The 21,936-nt window shown below is 43.0% G+C and overlaps 2 protein-coding genes across 3 annotated transcripts in view; one reads left to right on the top strand and one right to left on the bottom strand.

The window, feature by feature from the left end:
- The window catches only part of LOC149091385 (uncharacterized), a 218,933-nt gene that overhangs the window by 142,037 nt on the left and 54,960 nt on the right, over positions 1-21,936 (bottom strand). For both annotated transcript variants that reach the window (XM_089259250.1, XM_089259249.1), the window contains exon 5: positions 16,921-17,424. In XM_089259250.1, coding sequence (XP_089115376.1) covers positions 17,182-17,424 — 243 coding nt within the window. In that variant the 3' untranslated portion in view covers positions 16,921-17,181. The remainder of the gene's footprint in view (positions 1-16,920; positions 17,425-21,936) is intronic.
- On the top strand, positions 2,939-3,424 carry LOC108651443 (uncharacterized). The gene has a single exon (XM_018101160.3). It carries the CDS (start codon positions 3,119-3,121, stop codon positions 3,353-3,355), a length of 237 nt encoding a protein of 78 aa, XP_017956649.1. The 5' UTR covers positions 2,939-3,118; the 3' UTR covers positions 3,356-3,424.

Raw genomic sequence — 21,936 nt, 5'->3', positions numbered from 1 at the left:
TTTTTCGGTGCTGGCTTCTAGATCTGTTCCAACTCTATCTCCCTATCTCTCTCTCTCTCTCTCACTCGCTGTCTCTCCCTATGGCTCTCGGCTTTGGCAATTTATTTGCAAATATTTTTCAGCATCAAAAATATGTGTGTGCTCCCATCCCACTCAGCCACTCAGCCACGCCCACTCGCCCATACGCTGTGCTGCAATTGTGCAGCAGTTGTTAGTTTTTATTTCTTTTCTAGTTTTATTTTTGTTGGCCGAGCTTAAACTCGGATTTTTGCCTGCTGCCAAATTATATTACGCATACGCCATGTTGCTGGAATTTTCATCAAATTTAAAATCAGTCTTACAACAACAACAACAACAACAGAAACACGAACACAACATCAACAACAATGCGCACAATTGCAGCTGGGCTGTCTGTGTTCGGGCTTTTGGGCCCGCTGTTGTCCAGCTTCGGTCTGCTCTGGTCTCTGCTGTCCTGCCACTCAATTGCGGCACCATTGACTAATCTCGCTTTTGATTTTCCAAAGCCATTAGCACACACACACATAGACACAGAGGCACACGCCTACGGACGAACGGCTTTGGACAGTGGAAAATATGACAATAGCAGCGACACCTGCACAGGAAGGACACTCCGTCCGGCTGGACACTAATTCACACAGAGACACGCAGCTGGCGCAAAGCAAATCCAGTTCCAGTTCCCAACGGTTCCCGGCCTGATGAGTTGTCACATGTCGTCGCACTCATCTACTATCGCACATCGTGTCCAGCCGCTGCGCTCTGCGCTCAGTGCTCTGTGCCTAAGTGCCTGGCTACTAAGCTGCCCATCTCACTTCCACTGCACCATCTCTCCCTCTCTCTCTCCCTCTCACTCACTCACTCTGCCTGCCTGCCTAAAAACTATTGAGTCGAAATTATGCAAAGTTTGGCTGCAAATATTTTTTAATTAAAAGCATTTGCACAAGCATCGCTCCGGCTCTGGCCAACTGGCCGCATAGCTTGTTAAATGTCAAAAGCACGCCTCACTGATTTCGCCCAAGTAGAAGGAACGGGAGGACGGCAGAGTGGACACTGCAAAAAGAGTTGGCATCTACAAAATTCATCTGGCAAAAATTCGATTGTGTTATTTTTTGTTCCCTCTCCGCTCTCGCTGAGCATAGTTTCGAGCAGAAGGCATGGAGAGTAGTAAAAACATGTCGCATTCACATTCGCATTCGCATTCATTCATTTTCATTTACTGGCATGTTGAGCATACGCCACGTTGGGTGCCAATGACAAGGCTCTGTAACTGTCAGGCTAGATGCGAAGGAGATGGCCCAGAACGGGCATAGGCATATTTAATTTAGTCTCTGGCCAAAATCCAATGAAAATTTGACAAAGCTACAATGGGATTTGCCCAACAACTTTAAACTAAAACCTAATTTCTTAATTTTCTAAAAATTCTTGATCCAAATACATTTTCAATCTGCCTTCGTCCACCTTTTCGTTTTTAAATATGTAATTAAATTATCACACATTGCTGTGCATTATTTATGTACATATCCCCTGGCATATTTCTGCTAATTGTCCGCTCTTTATATTATTTCTTCCCATTGTGCAAATCAACAGCTCTGTGAATAATAAATTATGCACTTCCCAACAGCAAAAAAAGGAAAATAAAGAAGGAGATGCAGAGAAATCATAAAACCATAGGCGTGGCCGGGCAAACAAAACACACTGATGACAAAAGCCAAAAATATTGCCCAGCTAAGCAAATGCTTAAAGAACAGTAACGAGTGGGACACATAAAAACCAACAAAAGTCTGCCCTCAGGCGACAAGAGACAAGAGCACAACAGAGCAGGACACACAGTGTGGACTACGGACTATGGACTGTTCTCTGTTCAGTGTTGACTGTTGACTGGGCCATGTGCTGCCTCAAGGCACACTCGGTAGAGGCCCAACAACTTGTCCATTTATGGCGCTTCATTTTAAACAACAAACACTCGGCAAACACTTGCCCTGGCACTGGCACGCATCACTTGGCTTGATTTTTAATTGTGCTGCTGCGCATTTCGATTGAAATATGAAAAAGCGGGAGACTGCCGACCCCAGCGGGACGGGCCAGAGGAAGGGCTGGGCACGAGCTGACGCCGAGGCAGCAGGACCAGGCGTAGGCAGCCCACAGCACAGCAGAGCAATTCCAACCATGGCTGCGCCTGTGCTCAACAGCTTGTCTGACTGTATGCCAGACAGTCGTCAGTCGTCCGTCGTCCGACTCGGCGTAGGCCTTTTGAAGCATAAAGATAACTTAAGTTGTCCCCACAGGAGCTGAGAGCACGAGAGGCAGCAAGAGGCAGAGTTCAGTTGCAAACCGACAACTCGAACGACGGCGGCTGCAAACAAATGACACTGAAGTTCACCTTTTTATGCCAAGTGGGTTGAGTCGAGAGCAGGAGAGAGCGGGCGAGAGATAGAGAGAGGGAGATAGAGAGCTGTCCTGGGATCTGGCGCTTACATAATAAAGTAACTCAAGTGCGCTAAGCAGTGAAAGCTTTTGTAACGGGTTGTCACTGGGCCGACTGAGACTACAGAGACTACAGAGGCTCGGTCGGTCGGTTGCTGCTCTTTTCTGGCTCTACCTCTGCCTGCGTCACATTAAAGAAATTATAAATATGTCGACAGAGCCGGTCACGTATAAAACTGAGCTGTGTGTGAGTCGGTTTGCTTAGCAGACAATTAAAAATTCCATTTGTGGTATTTAAAGCATTGCACATGAGCGAATTACAAAGGCCAAAGTCCTTGAGCCAAAGGGCCAAAGGGCAATGCAAATGCAGGGCAGCACAGGCCTTGCCGGGCTAATGAAATGACCAGCAGGAGGCGGAGCTCTGGTAAATGACAGATAATAGGCAACGTAAGAGCTGACAATTTGTCGCAATCGTATTAGTCGAGCAGGCCTCACTTCAATTAACATATTTACGTATACTCTGTGTAAATTGTTCGGGTAATACGTCACTCACGTACATTTCATTGAGTAGCCCGTTCATGTAAAATCTAAGCCTGAATCAAATTCCGTTACATCAGCGATAGTTGTGAACAATTTTTTTTTATTTTGGACTATATTGTTTTATACGGCTGCAAGCATGCTCAAAGTACCTCAGAGGAACAAGCTGCCGTCACTGACGCCGCGTCCGATCAAAATCGAACGGCCGACACCCAGAAAAAAGCTGAACTTCATTAAGCCGGCGTACGTAATGCCAAAGAAACCAACCAGATCGGAGGAAATCGCCAATATGACTGCCGAATTGAATGAGCGCTTGATTACACTGCAAGCCCGCGTCGCTGAGTGGAAGGCCCTCAGAGAGAATAAGAATGAATAGAGCTTGTTGATATATATATATATATTGTTTTTAGCCGGAAATGCACAACAAATTAAACAACGTTTTCAGTACGACGATTTCGATTTATGCAAAGAGTCACGAACCATTCAGATTTGAAAATTCTTCAAAGCCCCCAAATCATTTGTCCAGTTGATTAAATTTCCAGCCAAACATTTCGCTGGCTCATTGGCTATGCATGCTGCAGCGCTCTTAATTGCATGTTTTAGGCCAAAAACGCATAATTGATTTAAATGGCAGACGCAGACGGGCATGCCACGCGCTGAGCATGGTGAAAGGCCGCTATCAGAACAATTCCCAGTGCTGAAATCCATTCGGCGATCGCCCCAAAAGATAATGAATGGCATAATGGCAGCGAGGCCCACAACTGTTTATTAGCAATGCGCGATTCGGGCGGCCGGCCACATGGCGTATGCGTAATATGCCAAGCATAAACAAATAGAGCCCCGGCACAGTCCATAATTATGCACGCCCATGTGAGGCGTGGCGCATTGATTGAACGCCAAATCACTTAACCCAATTCAAAGCCAAATGCATTGGCAACAACTTGGCAACAGCAGCAGCAGAAACCTTTTTTCTTTCTCCTCTCCTTTTCTTTTACTCATTTCATTTTCCCTTCTCGTGTTTTTTGCCAGGCGATTTCTATGGCCGCAATCGAAGCTGACAAATGGTCGATTGGCAGCTTAATGGCAGCCACGCTTTCCGCTTTGGCAACGAAGATTCCGAGCTGGCTAAGAAACATGCTAAATAGCCGAATGCCTCAGTGAGCCTGCTTCCAGCAGTCACAGCGGCAGCAGCTGCTTTCTCCATGCTGTATAAATTTTAATTTCCTCTCGGCCTGGCTGCTGGCCAAAGCTGCTGGCAAAGCCAAGCCCCAAGTAAGCAAAGCCAACTCCAACTGCAACTTCAATTGCAATGTGGAAACCCCAAAGTGATAGCTGCAGCTTCTCAATTTTGGGCTTGGGCAACAATTGTTGCTGATTTAACACAAAATACAGCCAATCTGCTGCTTGGAGACGGGGCCAGAGGGGCCTGACGCTTTGGATATTTGTCAATGTCCATGGCAAACAGTTTTGGCACAGCTTCGCCTGCCAAATCTGAATCTCTGTGTGTGTGTGTGTGTGAGTGTGCTTTATAGGTTTATTAGTAGAGTCTGTTTGGCAGTGCCTTTAGCAATGATTCGGTACATAATTTAGAGCAAAGCATACTAAGTACTCCTCTGCCCAAGTGCCCGAACAGCAGCTCACAGTCCATTTATGGCAAACATAATTAAGATATTATAATGGAAGAGCCAATATGCAATATTAGACATAAATAGAAGAATGGAACAAAGAGAGGCAATGGCAGCTTGTATTGAAGACTCTCTCTATCTCTCTCTCTCTCTCTCTCTCTCTCTCTCTCTCTCTCTCTCTCTCTCTCTCTCTCTCTCTCTCTCTCTCTCTCTCTCTCTCTCTCTCTCTCTCTCTCTCTCTCATTTGAATACATGTCTAATAATTTGTGTTTTACTAATTTACTAACGTCTACTTAATATGCTCGACTTTATGGCGAGAGGAAGAGAGTTTTTTCTTCAACTCTTGAAGCTCATATGTTTATCGGCTACAATTTAGCTTCCACAGTTGCCTTTAGCCGGCTTGCCGTGGCTCCACTTGGCTCGACTTGGCTCGACTTGGCTTGGCTTGGCTTGTAGCTGACCGCACATAAAACAAACTTTGCGGTTACTTAATGAAGCTGAAAAATTGCCTTGGTTTTCTATTTTATTTGCACTCACTCACGCTAGCGCCTCGACACACACACACACTTGCACACTCGCACACTCTTTGCCGTATCACTTGCTATTGCTATTGCATTTTTTCCTGCCGCTCTTCGTAATTTTCTTGCCGTTTGCTCTCCTCTTTTTTTCTCTCGTTTTTAACAGCCACAGACACATTTTAAACGCTTTGCGGTGGGTGGCCCTCATCTATGGCAAAGCGTCAGCTCTGCCATTTGCCTTCTACTATTTATGCTGAGTGACTGTCGGCTGGGTCTGGACCTGGGCTGCCATTAAACAGGCTGTCGAGCGGCAGGCGGCAGGCGGCTGGCGGCAGGCGGAGTAGAATTCCTTAAGTTACCTACTCTCCACTCTCATCGAGTCTCCACTGTACACACAACTTGAGCCGGAGCCTGCTCCACTAGAGGCAACTTTTGAGCCACTTTTACAGCCGCTCGCGCAGTCATAACCACAGTCTGTGGCAGGCATTTTCAGGCACTTAACTTTCGAGTTTATCATACCAATTTTTATTTGCATTTTTTGCAACATTTCATTTTTAACTGCCGAACTTTGAGACGGCATATTTCTTGGCCGCCAAGTTTCGAACGGTCTCCGACGGCCTCTTACGGCTTATTAAGTGGCCAACTTGATGCCGATGACACCCGTGCGTGCTCTCGCTCTCTCTCACACTGTCTCTCTCTGAACTTTGGCTCATATGCAAAGCGAAAATTTAATTAAATACGCGCTTGCACTCGTCGATCGCCTCAGCTGCTTTAGCTGACCCAGCTGCCCCATAAATAATTGGCGCTGATTTGTAAATGTCAGCGGACAGTCGACGCCTCGAACTGGTCAAAACGGCAGCGACTGTAGCTGAAATCCAAACTGTCCGCCATGTTTGCCACTTCATTCATCTATCTTAAGTGCACACACAGACACACACACACGCACACACATGTATATGTTTATGTGTATATACAAATGTAGCCGAGTCCGGTCGGTGGAAATGGTCGGTCCTGCTGGCGCCATGCAAAGTGCATGTGTGTGTCTGTGTATGTCTGTGTATGTCTGTATGCTTTGCTAATTGGCCAAGCAGGCGAGCCAAGGCATGGATAACATGTGCCTTTCCCTGCTCCCTCCAGCTCCAGCGCCACCTCTGCTGGTGATTGATTTGTATGGCTTAAGCTGAACGCGCGAGCAAACGCACGATAAACGGTGTAAAATTAATTAGTCACTGCCATGTGCGGCCGCCGTACACAGATGAGTCTAGTATTCGGTTAGCTTGCTTCTCGCATTTGTAAGAGACTTGTATATGTGTGCATGTGTGTGTCGCCTGACTGTCTCGCCAACTCCTGCTGCCGTCAGTCACTCCCTCTCCCTCTCTGTGTGTCATCTGCGCTTTGTTTATAAATAAATAAATGAGCAGACTTACGTAGCCAGCCCCAAATTGGCCATGGCCAATCAATTGCAGTCAGAGCAAATGGCCTGGCCATTTGTTGTTGCCAGCGCCAGTCTTTAAGGTCTACTGCCAGCACTCTTTGACTCCTTCGCGCCTGTTAACGATTGTCAATTGATTTGGTTTAATGCGAGACTCCAAACTTTCATTCGCTTCGCCTGCCGCTGGCCAACCAAACAGAAAGTTTGCTGAAAATTATTGACACGCCGGCAACACAACAAGTTGGCTGCGAGCTGCCCATGTATTCATGTATTAGTGTGTGCTGCAGCCGCAATGACACGATAAACATTTTATTTCACATATTGCCACTTGCCTGGCTTGCGGTCAGCGGTTCGCTTGGGTTCAGCTCGAAAATGCTGTGAGAAGTCGCCAAATGCTGCGCCCGTTCGTTTCATTTGCTGACTTCACACAAAACACAAAATAAAAGACGAAAAATAAAAAGTATAAGTGAAAATAAACTATTTCATCGGCAGCATAAAGTTTATTGTTGTTTATGGTGCAGAAAAGACAAAGTTTTATCTGGCTCGAAGCAAGTGCTTTTGGCCAGAAAAATAAACTCAAATTGCATTTAAGAACTTTAAGTATCCCAAATATTTTCCTGAATAGCCTCTGCTGCTGCACACACACACATACACTCATACACTCACTCACTCATTTCGATGCTCGCTTCATTTAATAACTCTGAAATGTTTGGAACACCTACAAAAGGCGAGCAGCCTGCCACGAGCCTCTTTCCGCCAATTTGTGACATTCATTGTGTGGAGTACGACGCCTAGGCGGTCTCTACGGTCTCCTGCATGCAATAAATCAATCAATATCCTGCCTAAATATATGGCCAACCGCCCTAGGCCCACCCTTCCCCGCCCACCATGGGCTCGTCTGCCACACTGTCTGCGAGTCGACTTCGACTTCGACTTTAAGCCCGAAAATGTCTGACGTCTGCGTGTGTAAAGCCCGGCTGCCTTTCCGTTACTTAGCTGGCAATTTTTCCTTTTTGCTTTTTTATTTTTCTTATTTTTTCTTATTTGTGTGTGTGTGTGTGTGTATGTTTGTGTGTGTTTGGGACATTGATAAACATGTGTCCCCATGAACTTTGCAGTTGTCTTTTGTTTACCGCAATGTTTGCGGCCTGAGCTTTTTATTTGTGGACAGTGGTTAGCCTTTGCTCCTATTGCTCCCTCTGCCCCGTCGCATGTCCCTCCCGGCTTAGCAGCTCAGTTGCAACTGCCTGCTACTCAGACAGGATATTATTGTGTGAGTCTGTCTCTGTGTCTCTGTCAAGCTGCTTGCACAGTGCGTTTTAAATCAAATGTCAATTGTAATGAACTCGACTCGACTCGACTCGACTCAGCTCGAGCTGCAGCAGCAGCAAAAAATGCAATCTTCTCAAAACAGAAACTTCACAGATGCTGAGAGATAGAAAAAGTTTTATAGTTGCGCATGCAAACCCAAAGAGCCATTAATTACGCTCCACACAAGAGATATCCAATGCATATTGACTCTGAAGGCGCTCGCCTTAGATAACAAAGAGATGAGAAACTTTCAGCTAGAATTTAAATTTATATGTGAATATCTAAGCTACGCGCGCTCTCTGTATGTGTGTGTTTATGTGTGTGTGTTTGCTCTGAAACGTGTGAAAGAAATGGAAATTGAAACATTTCAACTTACCCATGAGATGCGAAAAGGACTTGGCGAAACTTACCTGCAAGAGAGAAAGCAAATTGTATTAGTATGTGCAAATGGAATAAATGCTAAAAACTTCAACCATAAACTAAAACTGCAAAACAATTTCGGAGCAACAACAATTGTTATATCAGAGACTAACTTTAGCAATTATGCAGAGTTTATTGAATTTTTGGCCACAGGCAGAGCCTTAAAGCAATTCACCTCGAGCAGCAGCTGCGTCTGGTGCTGCTGCTGCTGCAGCACCTGGGCTCGATTTGTACCTAATTCCCACATCATCAACAATTGACAACATATGAGCCGCATTTTTGGCATACAAACGAGGCAACAAAAGGCGGCACACAAATGCCAAATATGCATAACGGCCGAAAACCAAAACTATGCCTGACTGTCCCCGCCCACCATCAGCTTACTTCTATCTGGCATCGGGCATCGAGCGGGATGCAAACAAAAACCTGCAAAAGCGATAACAAAACAATATAAGAAAATAAACGAAAAGAAAAAAACAAAAGAATTTCTGGCACAAGGCCAAGTCGCTGCTAAGGCAGGGCAGAAAGTACGAACGAGTATCGCAGCGGCAGAGGCAGGCATAAAATATTCGGGACTCGAGCCAAGGCTGGGCAAAAGGGCAAACAATAAAAGCAAAAACCCCAAGAATTACTAAGTATTTTGTATTGTTTTCAATTGTTTGTTGGCAGCCAAGCATAAATATGATATTGATGAGAATGTAGATGCCCATCGAGACTCTGGCCAGGCACAGGCATACATTGCTAACTCTATACATCCGAATGTATGTATTATCATCTTAACGTATTCATGAATTTAAGGCTGCCTTTAAAAAGAGAAAAGCAAATGGAAATGGAACAACAAAAACAAAACGAACTTCAATCAATTTCGCATGCAAGCTGCAAATGCAGCCAAGCGAAACGTGTAGCAACACTTCTAATAGCCCACAAGAAGTTGGGATTGGGCATGGCAGCAAACTGCAAAATGGGGCAGATGCAATGATTCGTCGTCGTCGAGGTTTGATTTATTGCCCAACCGCACACAGTCAAACGCACACACACACACATAGACACACACTCGCATGTATGTATGTGTAGCCCGCGCCTCTGTGGCTTTGGGTTAGCTCCACTTGACACTCGCCGCTTTGTGGCGCTCCAATCAGCGTAAGTTGATTGAACTCTGCATAATTTAGAGCAAGCAGCTACCCTTATGCACGTGCAGGACACGCAGACAGGGGCAAGCAGCCGGGCTGCCTGGCTGCCTGACTGCCTGACTGCCTTCGGCTGTTGACTGCCGTCATTAACAAAATTGTGCAAACTTGCTCGAGCTGCATCGCTCTGTGCGCCAAAAGAGAATCTCAACTAAGATATTATACAAATAAGCATTGAACTCTGCGGCAAGACTGAGTGCTTTAAGATCCGGTGTGCCTGGCTGAGAGCTATAATTCCTATATGCATATATATTCTAGTCAATGCCTAGTCTAGACTCGATACTTATAGTTCCGCAAGTCCAGAAGTTTCTCTCAGCATCTTTAAAGAGTTAGTCTCAGTATGCGCTTGACAAGTTTTCGACTAAAAATTTTGGGAGCTCAGTTGCTCGGTTGGCTATTAAAAACTTGCAAATACCAACGACGACAACGACGACGACGACGACGATGAGGACATCGCGAGCAACTTTTGCTGGCCTCGATGCGACGCAATGCCGTCGCAATCGATCATTGGGGGTTAATAAAACGCAGGCAAAGGGCTTTTAGGGACGACACGGCAAAAACCAACTTGCGGCACCTAGTCAAAGCCGACTTAGCGCGGGTGAATGCGTGTGAGAAAAAAAGAAAGCGGAAAGCGAACCAAACCAGCGCGAGAGAGAGAGAGGGAGAGAGAGAGAAAACAAAACCTAAAACTTCAAATCGTTTCAGTTTTTACTGCCATAAAGGAGCCCTGGTATTTATGGCGCTGCAACAAAAATAATGTTGCATACTGCGCGGGGCGCGCGTGATTTATGCGAGTGCGAACAGAGTTCAAAGTTTTAAATGCCAGCCAACGCATATGCACTCTACACTCTGCACTCTGCACCCAACTGCTGTTGCTGTTGGTCTACAAAGTTGGCCGCAATTGACCACGCCTCTGTCGCCCACATGACTCAACCGAACTGGAGAGCGAGACTAAGCAAACTTAAATAAAAACTTGATTAAATATGCACGCACGCACGCGCCCTCAGTTTTGTCAAATGCAATTTCTAAATACAAATACACACACATACGCACACATACACACACACATACACACACATACGCCAGTGAAATGGCATTCCCCAGTTTATAATTAAAATCCATTCACGCGCATGCTACAAATTTTTGCCAGTGTGAATATTTCTGCAATAATTGCACTTGAGTTGCATAAAAATCGATTTCTAAAATAAATATAAGAAATTTATGCAAATACATAATTCTATACATAAATGAAGAAGAAAATTATTATAATTTTAATTTAATTAAAATTATTTTGCTATATGAATTTAAGTTAGAAATATGAAACGAAAAAGAAAATACGAGTGGAATCAGATAACAAAAGAATATGTATATGTATAAAATTATAATTTAATAAGAAAACAGAAAAACAAATTATATTCATTTGAAATATTTATAAACAAAATTTCACAAACAAATAATAAATAAAAATAAAATAAATAAAAAAATATTTATACAAAAAATTTCACAAATGAATAATAAATAAAAATGTTAATATAAATATGAAATATTAAAAAAATAATAATAATAATAGAGTACTTATATTACTATAATTCTAAAATTCTCTTGACAACATATTCTGACCCAATTTAATCTCTTAAAAATTGTAGTCTTTATTTCATTCAATTCAATTTTTATTCATAAATTGAATATAAATATTTGTTTTATGCAAAAGCACCAATTTTCATACGCTCCCCAATTTGTCAATGCCTTTAACTGGTTTAAGTTAGAGCCAAACAATGTCCAAGTATGCAAGTGTATGCGAGTGTTTGTAAGTGTGTGTGTGTGTGTGTTGAGTTTTCCTTTCAATTGTTCACTTGAAATGCAAGTGCAAGTGCTAAGGCAGCTACAGCAGTGCAAATCCTGTTCACGCATCCTTGCAGCTGCTACTGCTGTTGCTGCTGCTGTGCAAGACTTGTAAATTGCATTTGCAGCCAATTTACACAAAATTAAATTGAATTTACGCTACGCTTGCACAAAATATCAATGAATGTCATGTAACAACGCTGCGAGCGACACACTGCAAAAAAAAAGAGGAAAAAATGGAAGCGAGGCAGACAATCTAAGCAGGGAGACAGAAAGAGAGGGAGGCAGCGCTTGGAGTCCTGACAAGCGAGTCCTGCACGCCCACAAAAAGTCAAACTGCATTTTATCAAAATTCAAATGGTATTTTCTCTTGGCCGTCGTCTGCTTGTTTAGCATGCGTGATAAGCAGCTAGCAAAAAGCAGTTGCTGCAACAGGAGCAGCTGCGTCTGTGGCAGGACAGCACATACATGAAGGACCTCGCACACCCACACACTCACACCCACACACACACTCATACACATGTTGTGTAGTTTGTTGCATAGCTAAACAACTGAGCTGTGGATGGGGGCGTAGGCGTGGATGAGGGCTAGTCCTGTGGCATGAAACAGCCGCGTGTGTTGCTGTTGCACGCACAAGGCGTCGCCTTGACTGACGAACTTGCAACTGGCGCTACGGACAAACTTGCCCCGCAAATCACACGACTTTCCTCCTCCCATGCACATACATAGATATGCACGTGCAGCAAATGAATCAAAACTTCGAGCAACCAACTTACAACACTCGGCCCCTCTCCAACTCGACAAGTGTTGAAATGTGGGCGTGGCACTAGCTGCTGGCCATGTTGTTAAATAGTTGGCCGCTGCATTGTGGAACTTGCAACGATTCGCATTTAAAGGCAGAGATATGGACAGTTACGTAACTCTCTTAATTATCTTTAAGACGTGGGCAAAGAGAAGAGAGTGAGTGAGAATCTATTGTAATAGGATGTAAAGTATGTAGATTAGTTTTAAATTGTCCATAAGCTGTAATTAGAGGTCGCTGATGTCTGCTGACACTCAGAGAAAAAACTCAGAAAGCAGATGCGTCGGTTCTTCATCGAGTTCGTTCACGATCGGCTGGAAACTTTTTCTTCTCGCTTTGGTATTTATAGGGAGCGCTCGCTAAACACCTTCGTGAATACAGTGTGTGCATGTGAATGCTGTTTGTATTGGTTACGTGACTCATTTGCTTACGAAGTCTCATTGGGCGAAAGCCAATCGTATCGCTCGCTCAGCGAAGGCAGAGGCAGAGACCATTAAAAGCAAAAGAAGTAAACAAAATATCTCTCCTTTTGATTGTTTCCACAACACGCGTGGCTCAACCTCTCAGTATGTCCATATATAAACCTTACTCTTAAAGTTATTCGCATATCTATTCAACTATAAACACCCATAAGCTATAAGAACTCACAAAGATATCATAACCTCAAGGTTAATCGCATCATTCAATCAGGGTTCAATGCTGTTAAACACTTTTCCCATGCGATGCCATTCAGTTGTCGTTATCCTTGGCCTGCTATTTATTTTCATATTGGCATTAAATGCTTGGACAGTGCTCAATTGTTATTCTGAATTGGGTATATCGTGCGTTTAATTATTTTTGTCGCAATATGATTTAAAAAATTTTATTGTCATAATTGTTAATTTTTGTCATATAAAGAGCAATTAATTTCAGCCCCAACTACAGCAGCTCATTTGCTGAATGCTGTTGCTATTATTGTTGTTGTTGTTGTTGTTGTTGTTATTTACGTTGTCTGCGGTTTTAATCTGGAATCGCTTAAAATATGCAATTAATTGCAATTGTCGCTGCCAGCGAGGCCGAGCAGCAGTTGTCGTAGGCGACATTTGTTTACCTTGCTGCAAGGGCGCGCCGCTGCACCACCAGCAGCGTCATATTTTTTGCATATGAATATAATTAAATTGTTTAATTTTACAACAACAATAATGAGTGCCACAAAGAATGTCAAGCCACACACACACACACACAGAGATGAGCAATGCAATGCAATGCAGACAGGCGTTAAGCAAAATATTTTTGCATTGTCATTAAAAAACAACAAGCGCACACACTGAGAGACAGAGAAACACGGGCAGACTGCAAAAGGCTGTGAAAAATAATGTCTGCCTACAGCTTGGCACAAGTTAACACAATTCTCTGCAATGGAATGCACTGAGAGTCTAAAGGAAAAGAGATTATAGCTGGCGTCAGCTGAAATATCAAAGATACGAGCTGAAGAGACGGTGAGAGAGGAAATGAAGCAGAGAGAGGCAGATAGAGAGATTGAAAGACAGAAAGAGCAGGAGATAAGAAATAGAGAGTGATAACGGGTTGGAGAGATAAATAGATAGCTAAATGTAGATACATATATATATTTGTAGATTTGTGCAGATCGAGAGAGAGAGATCGAGTAAAAGCGCAAGAGAGACATCGAAAGAGAGATCAAGGGTTTTTAGGTGTCAAAAAGAAAAAGAGAAGAAGTGACAGAAAGAGAGAGAGAGAGAGAGAGAAAGAGAGAGAGAGAGCAGCAGACATTTACATCCATAGCCCGACTCTTAGGAATATTCATATCCTATCAAATTATAGTCTCAGAAATCTATAAATAGATTTGAATATATTCCCACTAGGCCTCTACATATATATATAAATATTCATCTATATTTGGTGCCCCATTAGCATCAAATAATTTGGTAATTATCGACCAAAGGCTGCCACTAAATAAGTAATTCTTGTGTGACCGCTAAGTCAACCAGCTTAACTGAAAGCGGCTGCTACACATTTGGACATTTCGACGTTGGGACTTGTTGCCCCGGTGGCTAACGTCACGTAAACCAATTGAAGCATAATTAAGCTTATTACCAAAAGCAGTTAATGTACGCTTTCCAAAAATCTGGACTTGATTTGCGGCTGGGCAAGGGCCAAAGTTCAGAATTAAGGTCACAGAAAAGTCGGCACGTGCAGAGCGGAAGGAGATGGAGATTGAGGTAGAGCTGGAGTAGAGTTGTGCGGATGCATTCACTGGTCAAGCAGTCAGGCAGTCAGACAGTCGGGCAGTCAGACAGTCAGGCAGGCCTGCTGGCGACACTCTCGTTTTGGTATGCGCACGGAATTCCCAATTAATTTTAATTTCAAGTCAACACCTTGCCGACGATTGCAGAAGTCCAGCAATGGCAGCGAGCGTAATTATCCTTGCATTCCGTTTTGTGGTCTGCTGCATCTCTCTCGCTCACTCTCACTCTGTCGCTGTCTGCCCGCTTACATCTCTTTCTCAGTTAAGCGAAAGTGTGCACCGAGGGCAGAGCGAACGAGCGACTGGCTTAAAGCTTTAAGTGCGCGGCACTGCACGGCTGGACATGGGGCATTTACCTGTGCACACACGTGTGCAGCGACTACAAATCACGTGAACGTGGCAGGCCTGGACAGCGTCTTGTTTGGCATTTACTTGATGCACATTTAAACGCGCCCGTCCAACTTGCAACATGAATTATGCTTCCAGTTGAGAACTTTGCCTAAATTGGCAAGGCAAACTGCAAGGCAACCGTTACGTGCATTTCGCATTCCGCGAGCCTAAAAGTATGCAAAGCCAATGGCACACACACACACGCGGCCAAAGCAACAGCAAAGGCTAAAGCCAACGCTGGCTGCCTTAGCCGAGTGGGTGCCGTAGAGCACGTGCTGAAAAAATTGATTGATGATTGAAGGCAATACAAAAAGCAACGTGTGGTGCCGCACGCCATGCCACACACAACCCATCGCCATATAAACCACTCGCAGTCTATCTCCCTCTCTCTCTCTGTCTCATACTCTCTCAATCTCCCACTCAATTGCTACACTGAACAAACAGTGGAATAGCTGACTTGAATCTGAAAGTTAACAGAGCGTGAATTGATGAGTCACCCAAAGGACATTAAGTCTAAGCATGAAACTGTGTGTGATAATTCAAATAGCATCTGAGCATTAGCTTCCTTTTCATTGAAATCTTGAATTTTTATAGAGAATACTTCAAGTGGTTTCTCTCATATTAACCTCAGAAATCTCTACTGCTAACTTCCATTGGTTATGTCTACAGTTCCCCTTTTGCTCAGTGTATCTTTATTTGCGCCCATCTCTTTCTCACTCTCTCCGGGCCACCTGCCCACGTCAAACGTTGGGCAAACGGAAAATGGCAATTCAAAAACTCGGCAAAAGGCACAATTTCGCATATGTGCCGAACATTATGCCTATGCCACTGCCTCTGCTGCTGCCGCTCTGTTTGTCCTACTCCTTGCTCCTCCGCCAATTTCCGGGCACAAATATTCATGTGCAAAATGCCGTCCTCATCGAAGCGGCGTCTCTCACACACACTCTCTCTCTCTCTCTCTCTCTCTCTCTGTCTCTCAACAGCGACCGAATTTGCATAAATTTGGCATTTGAAAAGCTATTCAGCCTGATGGAAATGATGACGACGACGACGACGACGTCGACGATGATGAAGAGCTAAACTCAACTTAACTGAGCTGAGCTGAGCTGGGTTGAACTAAGCGGAGCAAGTCCTCCCCCGCACCAACCCCCCCAATCAAATGCAAACCCGTGTGTGTCTGCGCCTTTTGCGCTTGGGGCGCTTATGTAAAGCCATTAAATGTTTTCACCATAAAAATGCCAACTGCCCCACCAAGTGGGCGACCATAAGCGAAATATATGCGTTAAGCATAAAAGTGAATTATAATCGACAGTCGAGCCAAGATGAGACCCAGTCCACAGCTGCAGCTGGCCACCAAGCAAAAGAGCCTCTAATAAGCGAGGTGAGGATGCGTATGAAGTAAACCGCTGAATACGGAATTGGCATCATTTTAATAGGCCATTTTTGAGGCATAATTAATAAGCATAATAGGCAACATTTATCAGTACTTGGATAAATGAGCCTAATCATTTTTATTATGGTATATAATGGGCTGAAAGTGGTTACAGTCTAGGTCAAAGTCGGATTGTATATATCATAGAAAATAACAAGTGTTGGTAACCGAGAGTAGGGCTTTAGTTTCTCAGGGGCTTTGTCATGCCAAAGCCGAAACTGAGAGAAGAAAATGTTAATCACATCCAGATTCTGAGTTTGAGTTTGATATGAAATATCACCACAAAAACCTTTTTATGCATTATCAAATTCAATTCAAATTAATTCAATTCTACAGATAATAAATAGAATCATAAAGATCTACCTTATAATATGATAAATCTAAGATATATATATTTTAGCACATACGTCAATAATTGCATATACATATATCTATATATAGCACACGTATTCATTTTCAATTTAAAGCCAATTAGGCATTTAAGGAGTATGCCCTATGGCAATCTACTCCAATTTTTGGTCTTTTTATAATCTGCTGCTCTTTTCTTGTTCCATTTTTCACCACAGAGATAGCCAAAAATAGAGCTGTATTATTATTATTCAAATTAGATGTGCGGTTCGACTAGTGCCCAGCATTGTGCTGCCACAACACGCCAACGGCACACACTCACACTTACATCTATATGTATGTACACACCCGATCTTATATAGACCAAATACTATATAATGGCCACCTACCAATTTGTTTTGACTAATTTGCGTAGCGCACGGCAATGGCAATTGTTGCTGTTGCTGTTTTTGTTGCGATTGCTGCGCACTGGTTGTTCTTGTTGTTGTTGTTGATGTTGTTGCTGTCGTTGATGTTGTTATTGTTGTTGTTGATGTTGTTGCTGCTGAACTGTTAACCGGCACATTACTACTTATTGTTGTTGTTGCTGCTGCTGCTGCTGCTGTTTCTGTTTCTGTTGTTGCTGCTTCGGTCGAGGCAATCAATTGCTGTTAGCAAATTGCATGCGTTTTACAAATTTCGCGCAAATTGCTGCGAGAAGTCGCCGAAGCGCTGATGAGGCCAAGGCCCGACGATAACTGCAATTCATGTTGTTGTTGCTGCTGCTGTTGTTGGCGTTGGTGTTGCTGCTGCAGGCGCGCATAGGGCCCGCAGTAGAGCTGACGCTGGTGTTGCTGCTGCTGATGGCGCCAGCGCATGCGCCGCACGCTCAGGGCACCGCAAGGATACGCCACCTGCAATTAGACGGATAAACACTTTTGGAGAGACAGAAGAGAGACAGAGAGGGAGAAAGAGAGAGAGAGAGAGAGACAGGCAGAGAGAGGAGCACAACAACAACAGCGAGTGGAACTGCCACAAAGTTTTGTACAACATCAAATAGTAGGAAAAGAGTAAGGCAATAGTAAACGAAACAGAAATCAAAATCGAACAACAACACATCAAACAACATAAATCAGTATATAGAAGTATATATTTGTATAACATATTCTGTAGAAGTTACAGTTTAGTTTAGTTTAGTAGTAGTAGTAGTAGTAGTAGTAGTAGAACAACATCAACAACATCAACAACATCAATTATAGAACAACATCAATATATGAAGTCAGTAACAACATTGATTTATATCATAGTTAAATTATTTATCATATTGTCTGCCTATGTCTGTGTGGGTGTGTGTGAGTGAGTTCAATCAATCAATCTTACTTGATGTAAGACTGACCAAGAAGACATATATAGATATTCACACAGCTGGCAAAGGTTAGGCCTCACTTATGCACTAATAGAAATTGTTGAGCTGACTTGCTTTCAAGACTTAAAGACATACAAAAAAAAACACAACAAAGTGACGTACACAAAACACATTTCATACTTACCTTGACTCATTTTATTGATTATAGAAATATGATATATTATTCATATAGTTATATACATTATAATCAGGTCAAAAATTGGGTGTTTAATGCTTAGCATGCAGTGAACAGTGGAGGAAGTCAAGCAGTGAAACAGGCAACAACAACAAAAATTATATGAAATTCGATACATCTAATAAATATTCAATATATTCTACATAAATGAAAATAAATTTAAAGTCACGGCTAATTTCTTAGCCTTAGGCAGTAAATTACGGCAATTGTGGCATAAATTTTGTTAGGCTTATTTATGGCACACTTATCTTTCATATACAATACGCTCTCAAGATCCGCATGATAAAAAGCCAGCTGCTATTTATTATATTTTCAAGTAAATTACTCAAATGCCAATGTCGCGTAATTTATGCGCTATAAAGAAGCGACACGGAAAAAAATGGGGCAAAAAAGAAAATAAAGACGGCATCAAGCATTTTCAATTACTCAAAATGGGTGGCACAATAATTGCAGGCAGCTGTATAGAGGTAAATGCGAGGTGTGCACGAAAAGTAGTACAAAATTAAGGGTATTTATTTGCTTTTGCAAGAGTATCTACTATCCTCTCTCCCCCTCAAACTAATGTATTAAGCATTAAGATTCTCCCTTTTCTAGTTTCGTTCATCTTCATGGATCCATATATCCTAGGACTCCTCAGTTTCGAGAAGAAAGAGTTGCCCCAACTCTAAGCATTGTTTCTGGCCAAGAATATTGGCATTCATGATACTCTAAAAGCACACCTCGTATAAAATACGTAATATATACACATAAATTCACATACATCACTTTGAGTGCATTCGTTTCATATTTCGTATATATTTAAATTTATACAAATGCGCGCAAAGTGCCACCACGGCCAAAAGTGACAGCAAACAGCTGCTCGTTCAAAGGCAAACTCGCATTTCCGCTCGCTGCGCACTAAAAATTGCGTTGAAAAAAATTGCAAAAAAAAAAAAAAATAATAAAAAAACAAACATGGAAAATGGAAATGGAAAAAGAAAAACATTTTTAAGCGGAAACTGAACGCAAATAATTCAAATTAAAATCGCGTTTGACCAGCACCAAATTGAACTAACGAAAAGCACACAATAAATAATAACAATAAATAAAATTTTAAATAAATATTTTTCATGCATCCTGCTTATGCTTTGCATATTGCATGGACCTTCTATATATTATAGAGCATAATTACAAAGCGCAAAACTTTGATTCTGTGTGAGTGATAAGCATGAGCGAGTTTTTATTTATACTCGTTCGGGAAATCAAGAGATATGACAAACTTTTCCTGCAGTGGCTGGCATATCTGCTTTATGCACTGTTAAACATTTATAGAACGGGACTTATCTATCATTGCATTTAATATTAACTAAATCATGCGTGCATCAGCTGGGCGGTATTCTATTTAAGAATTCGCTCTTTAAGTTGCAGGCAGCAGCAGCAACAGTTGCCACGCAGATAAAGTTGTTGCCGCTTTCGCTGGTGACAATTGCGTGATAAATATGCCACAAGCACCTTGGCAGCAGGCAGACATTTTTTTGAAGCGCACAGACGTACCAAGGATTTCGACATTTTTATTACAGTGTCGGGACTCACACTCTCACACTCTCACTCTCGCCCTCTCACTCTCTCTATCAGCCGCTGTCTGTCTGTTTGTGCTCAATAAAAGAGGAGTAGAAATGTCGCGCATTTTTCGGTAATGCAAACCCGAGTCTCGGGACATTCATGAGAAGCAATGTGGCAGCCTAATAAAATATATTTTTACACATGCGCTTGCATAAAATATGCTCTTTGTAGTCGAGCTGCGACCACATTTCATGGATTTGCCACACAAACTTGAAAAAAACGAAAAAAGAAACGAGCAAGAGAGTCTTGCGTGAGTGAGAGAGAGAGAGAGCAGTGGCAGACAATTTTTATGGCCCGTTGCGGTTTCAAATGCTGCAGGAGCAGCACAAAATTGAAGCAGGAGGCAGCAGCTACTCACATTAATCAAGCAGCGCCGTTTGCCTCATTACCAGTTCTGTATATATTTTTTTGTGAGCGTGTGTGTGTGTGTCTGTATGTGTTAATCTTTGCGCTTTGGCATAATTTTTTGTGCATTAATTGCTCCTTTGCTACTCTTTTTTCTACGTTTGGCTGGCATTTTCATTTGAATGCGCACTCAAGAGCTGGCACTTCTGAAATCGAACATAAGGTGGTTACCCAAGCTCTTTGCATACTGCATATGTGTGCGTGTGTATATGTGTGTGTGTATGTGAAAAAACTCACTTAGTCGTAATGCCCAGAGAGAAAGAGAGCGAGAGAGAAGGGGAGAGGAGGTAGAGTGAGAGATACGCAGAGAGACACATTCATTGCATGGGCATAGCTCGAATATTTGGTGTCTTTTTGTTGGTCTGGCCTGGAAAAAAGCCGCAAAGAGCAATTCGTTGGTCATAAATTTGCAAAGCGGATTTAATTGCAAGCGAACAACAGGCAGCAGGAGCAGGCAGCAGGCAGCAGGAGCCGGCAGCAGCAGCTGGAGTAACTGCTATGTAAAGTGCAATCCCTTGTCCTCTGGCTGTGCGACATGGCAAGGCTCTAGCGGCAGCATATATAAAACTCATTAGAGCATTATGAGCCTAAGAAGAGTGTGCTGTAAACATGCTTAAGCGAGCAGATTGGCAAGGCCTTAACCTCAGGACAAACTCTTTAAGCTCCTCAGCTAATTACGAATCTCTCACCGGCTAGCGACTTCTTAAAGATCTATCAACGCTCGTCTAACGAGCTGCCCCTTTTTTTTTGTGCTTTGTGGAAATGGCATCGCGTGCTGCTCATATGCTACCCACAGAAATCTCGGCCATCTTAATTAATTAACTGATTTGCAAAAATAATAATTAAACTGTCAGTCGCAACCAGCGTCAGCAGCTACACCCCACAGCTGTCACTGCGCAGCTGGTTGGCATTTTATTCTCCTGGTCTGTTCTTCTTTTTCTTTTCTTTCCCTTTTTTTTTTTTTTTTTTGCACACTTCCGTTCTAAATGTTAAATTCCTCACGGTCAGAATGAGAAGACACGCCAAAAAGGGCTTTGGCCAGGCGCCAGAACGCTACCGACGCCTGCCTACGTCCTGGCGGTTCGGTTACAGGCCCCCAACACTTAATTAAAATGGCATCCGGCCGCGCCAACAACAGCAACAACAACAACAACAACGACAACTACATCAGCAGAAACGGACAACAAAACAGAAAAGACAAAAAAGAAAACACAGCCGATGCTGGAAATAAAAAATCCGTAGCATCCACATTCTCCGCTTTGACTATATCTCTTGGTCGGCGGGCCGGCCGTGTGAGTAAGCGAATTCATTTCCCGCTTTTGGCCGTTGATTGATATGCCAATGAAGCGGACCGAGTGCAGACACAGCAGAGAAAGCCTCCGAGCCAAGCCTCCAAGTGCGAGGAAAAAATCTAGTTCGTTAGCTCTTATGCAAAGCGGACAATAGCAAACATTGTGGCAGACTCTCCGGCGCAAAATCAACAAATGCAGATCGCCCAGATAAATTGCCAAATTGATGCAGCCAAACTCCTACCAATCGACCAATTGACTGGCCGACAGCCCAACGGCTGAGCAACGCCAGCTGAATCCTTAGACACTGCAGTGGAGCTTGTGCAAAATGTGAGAGATTATGGAGCATACCCTAGGGTAGGGCATGCAAACAGTTGAAGGTAAAATCTGATGATCTGACGCTTTTCTTTTCCCTACACAGTTTCCCCAATCAAAAGCCTATATTTTATGGCATATATTGCAGTGAACTCTTTATCAATTATATCCATCTATTCTATATGCAATATTGCTAGACCTTAATACTTTTTAA

Source organism: Drosophila navojoa, chromosome 4 (genome assembly GCF_054131105.1).
Source record: "Drosophila navojoa isolate 15081-1374.11 chromosome 4, UAZ_NAV_1.0, whole genome shotgun sequence".
NCBI lineage: Eukaryota > Metazoa > Arthropoda > Insecta > Diptera > Drosophilidae > Drosophila > Drosophila navojoa.
The sequence above is the reverse complement of the archived record's forward strand: the minus strand, read 5'-3'. Positions and strand labels throughout refer to the sequence as shown.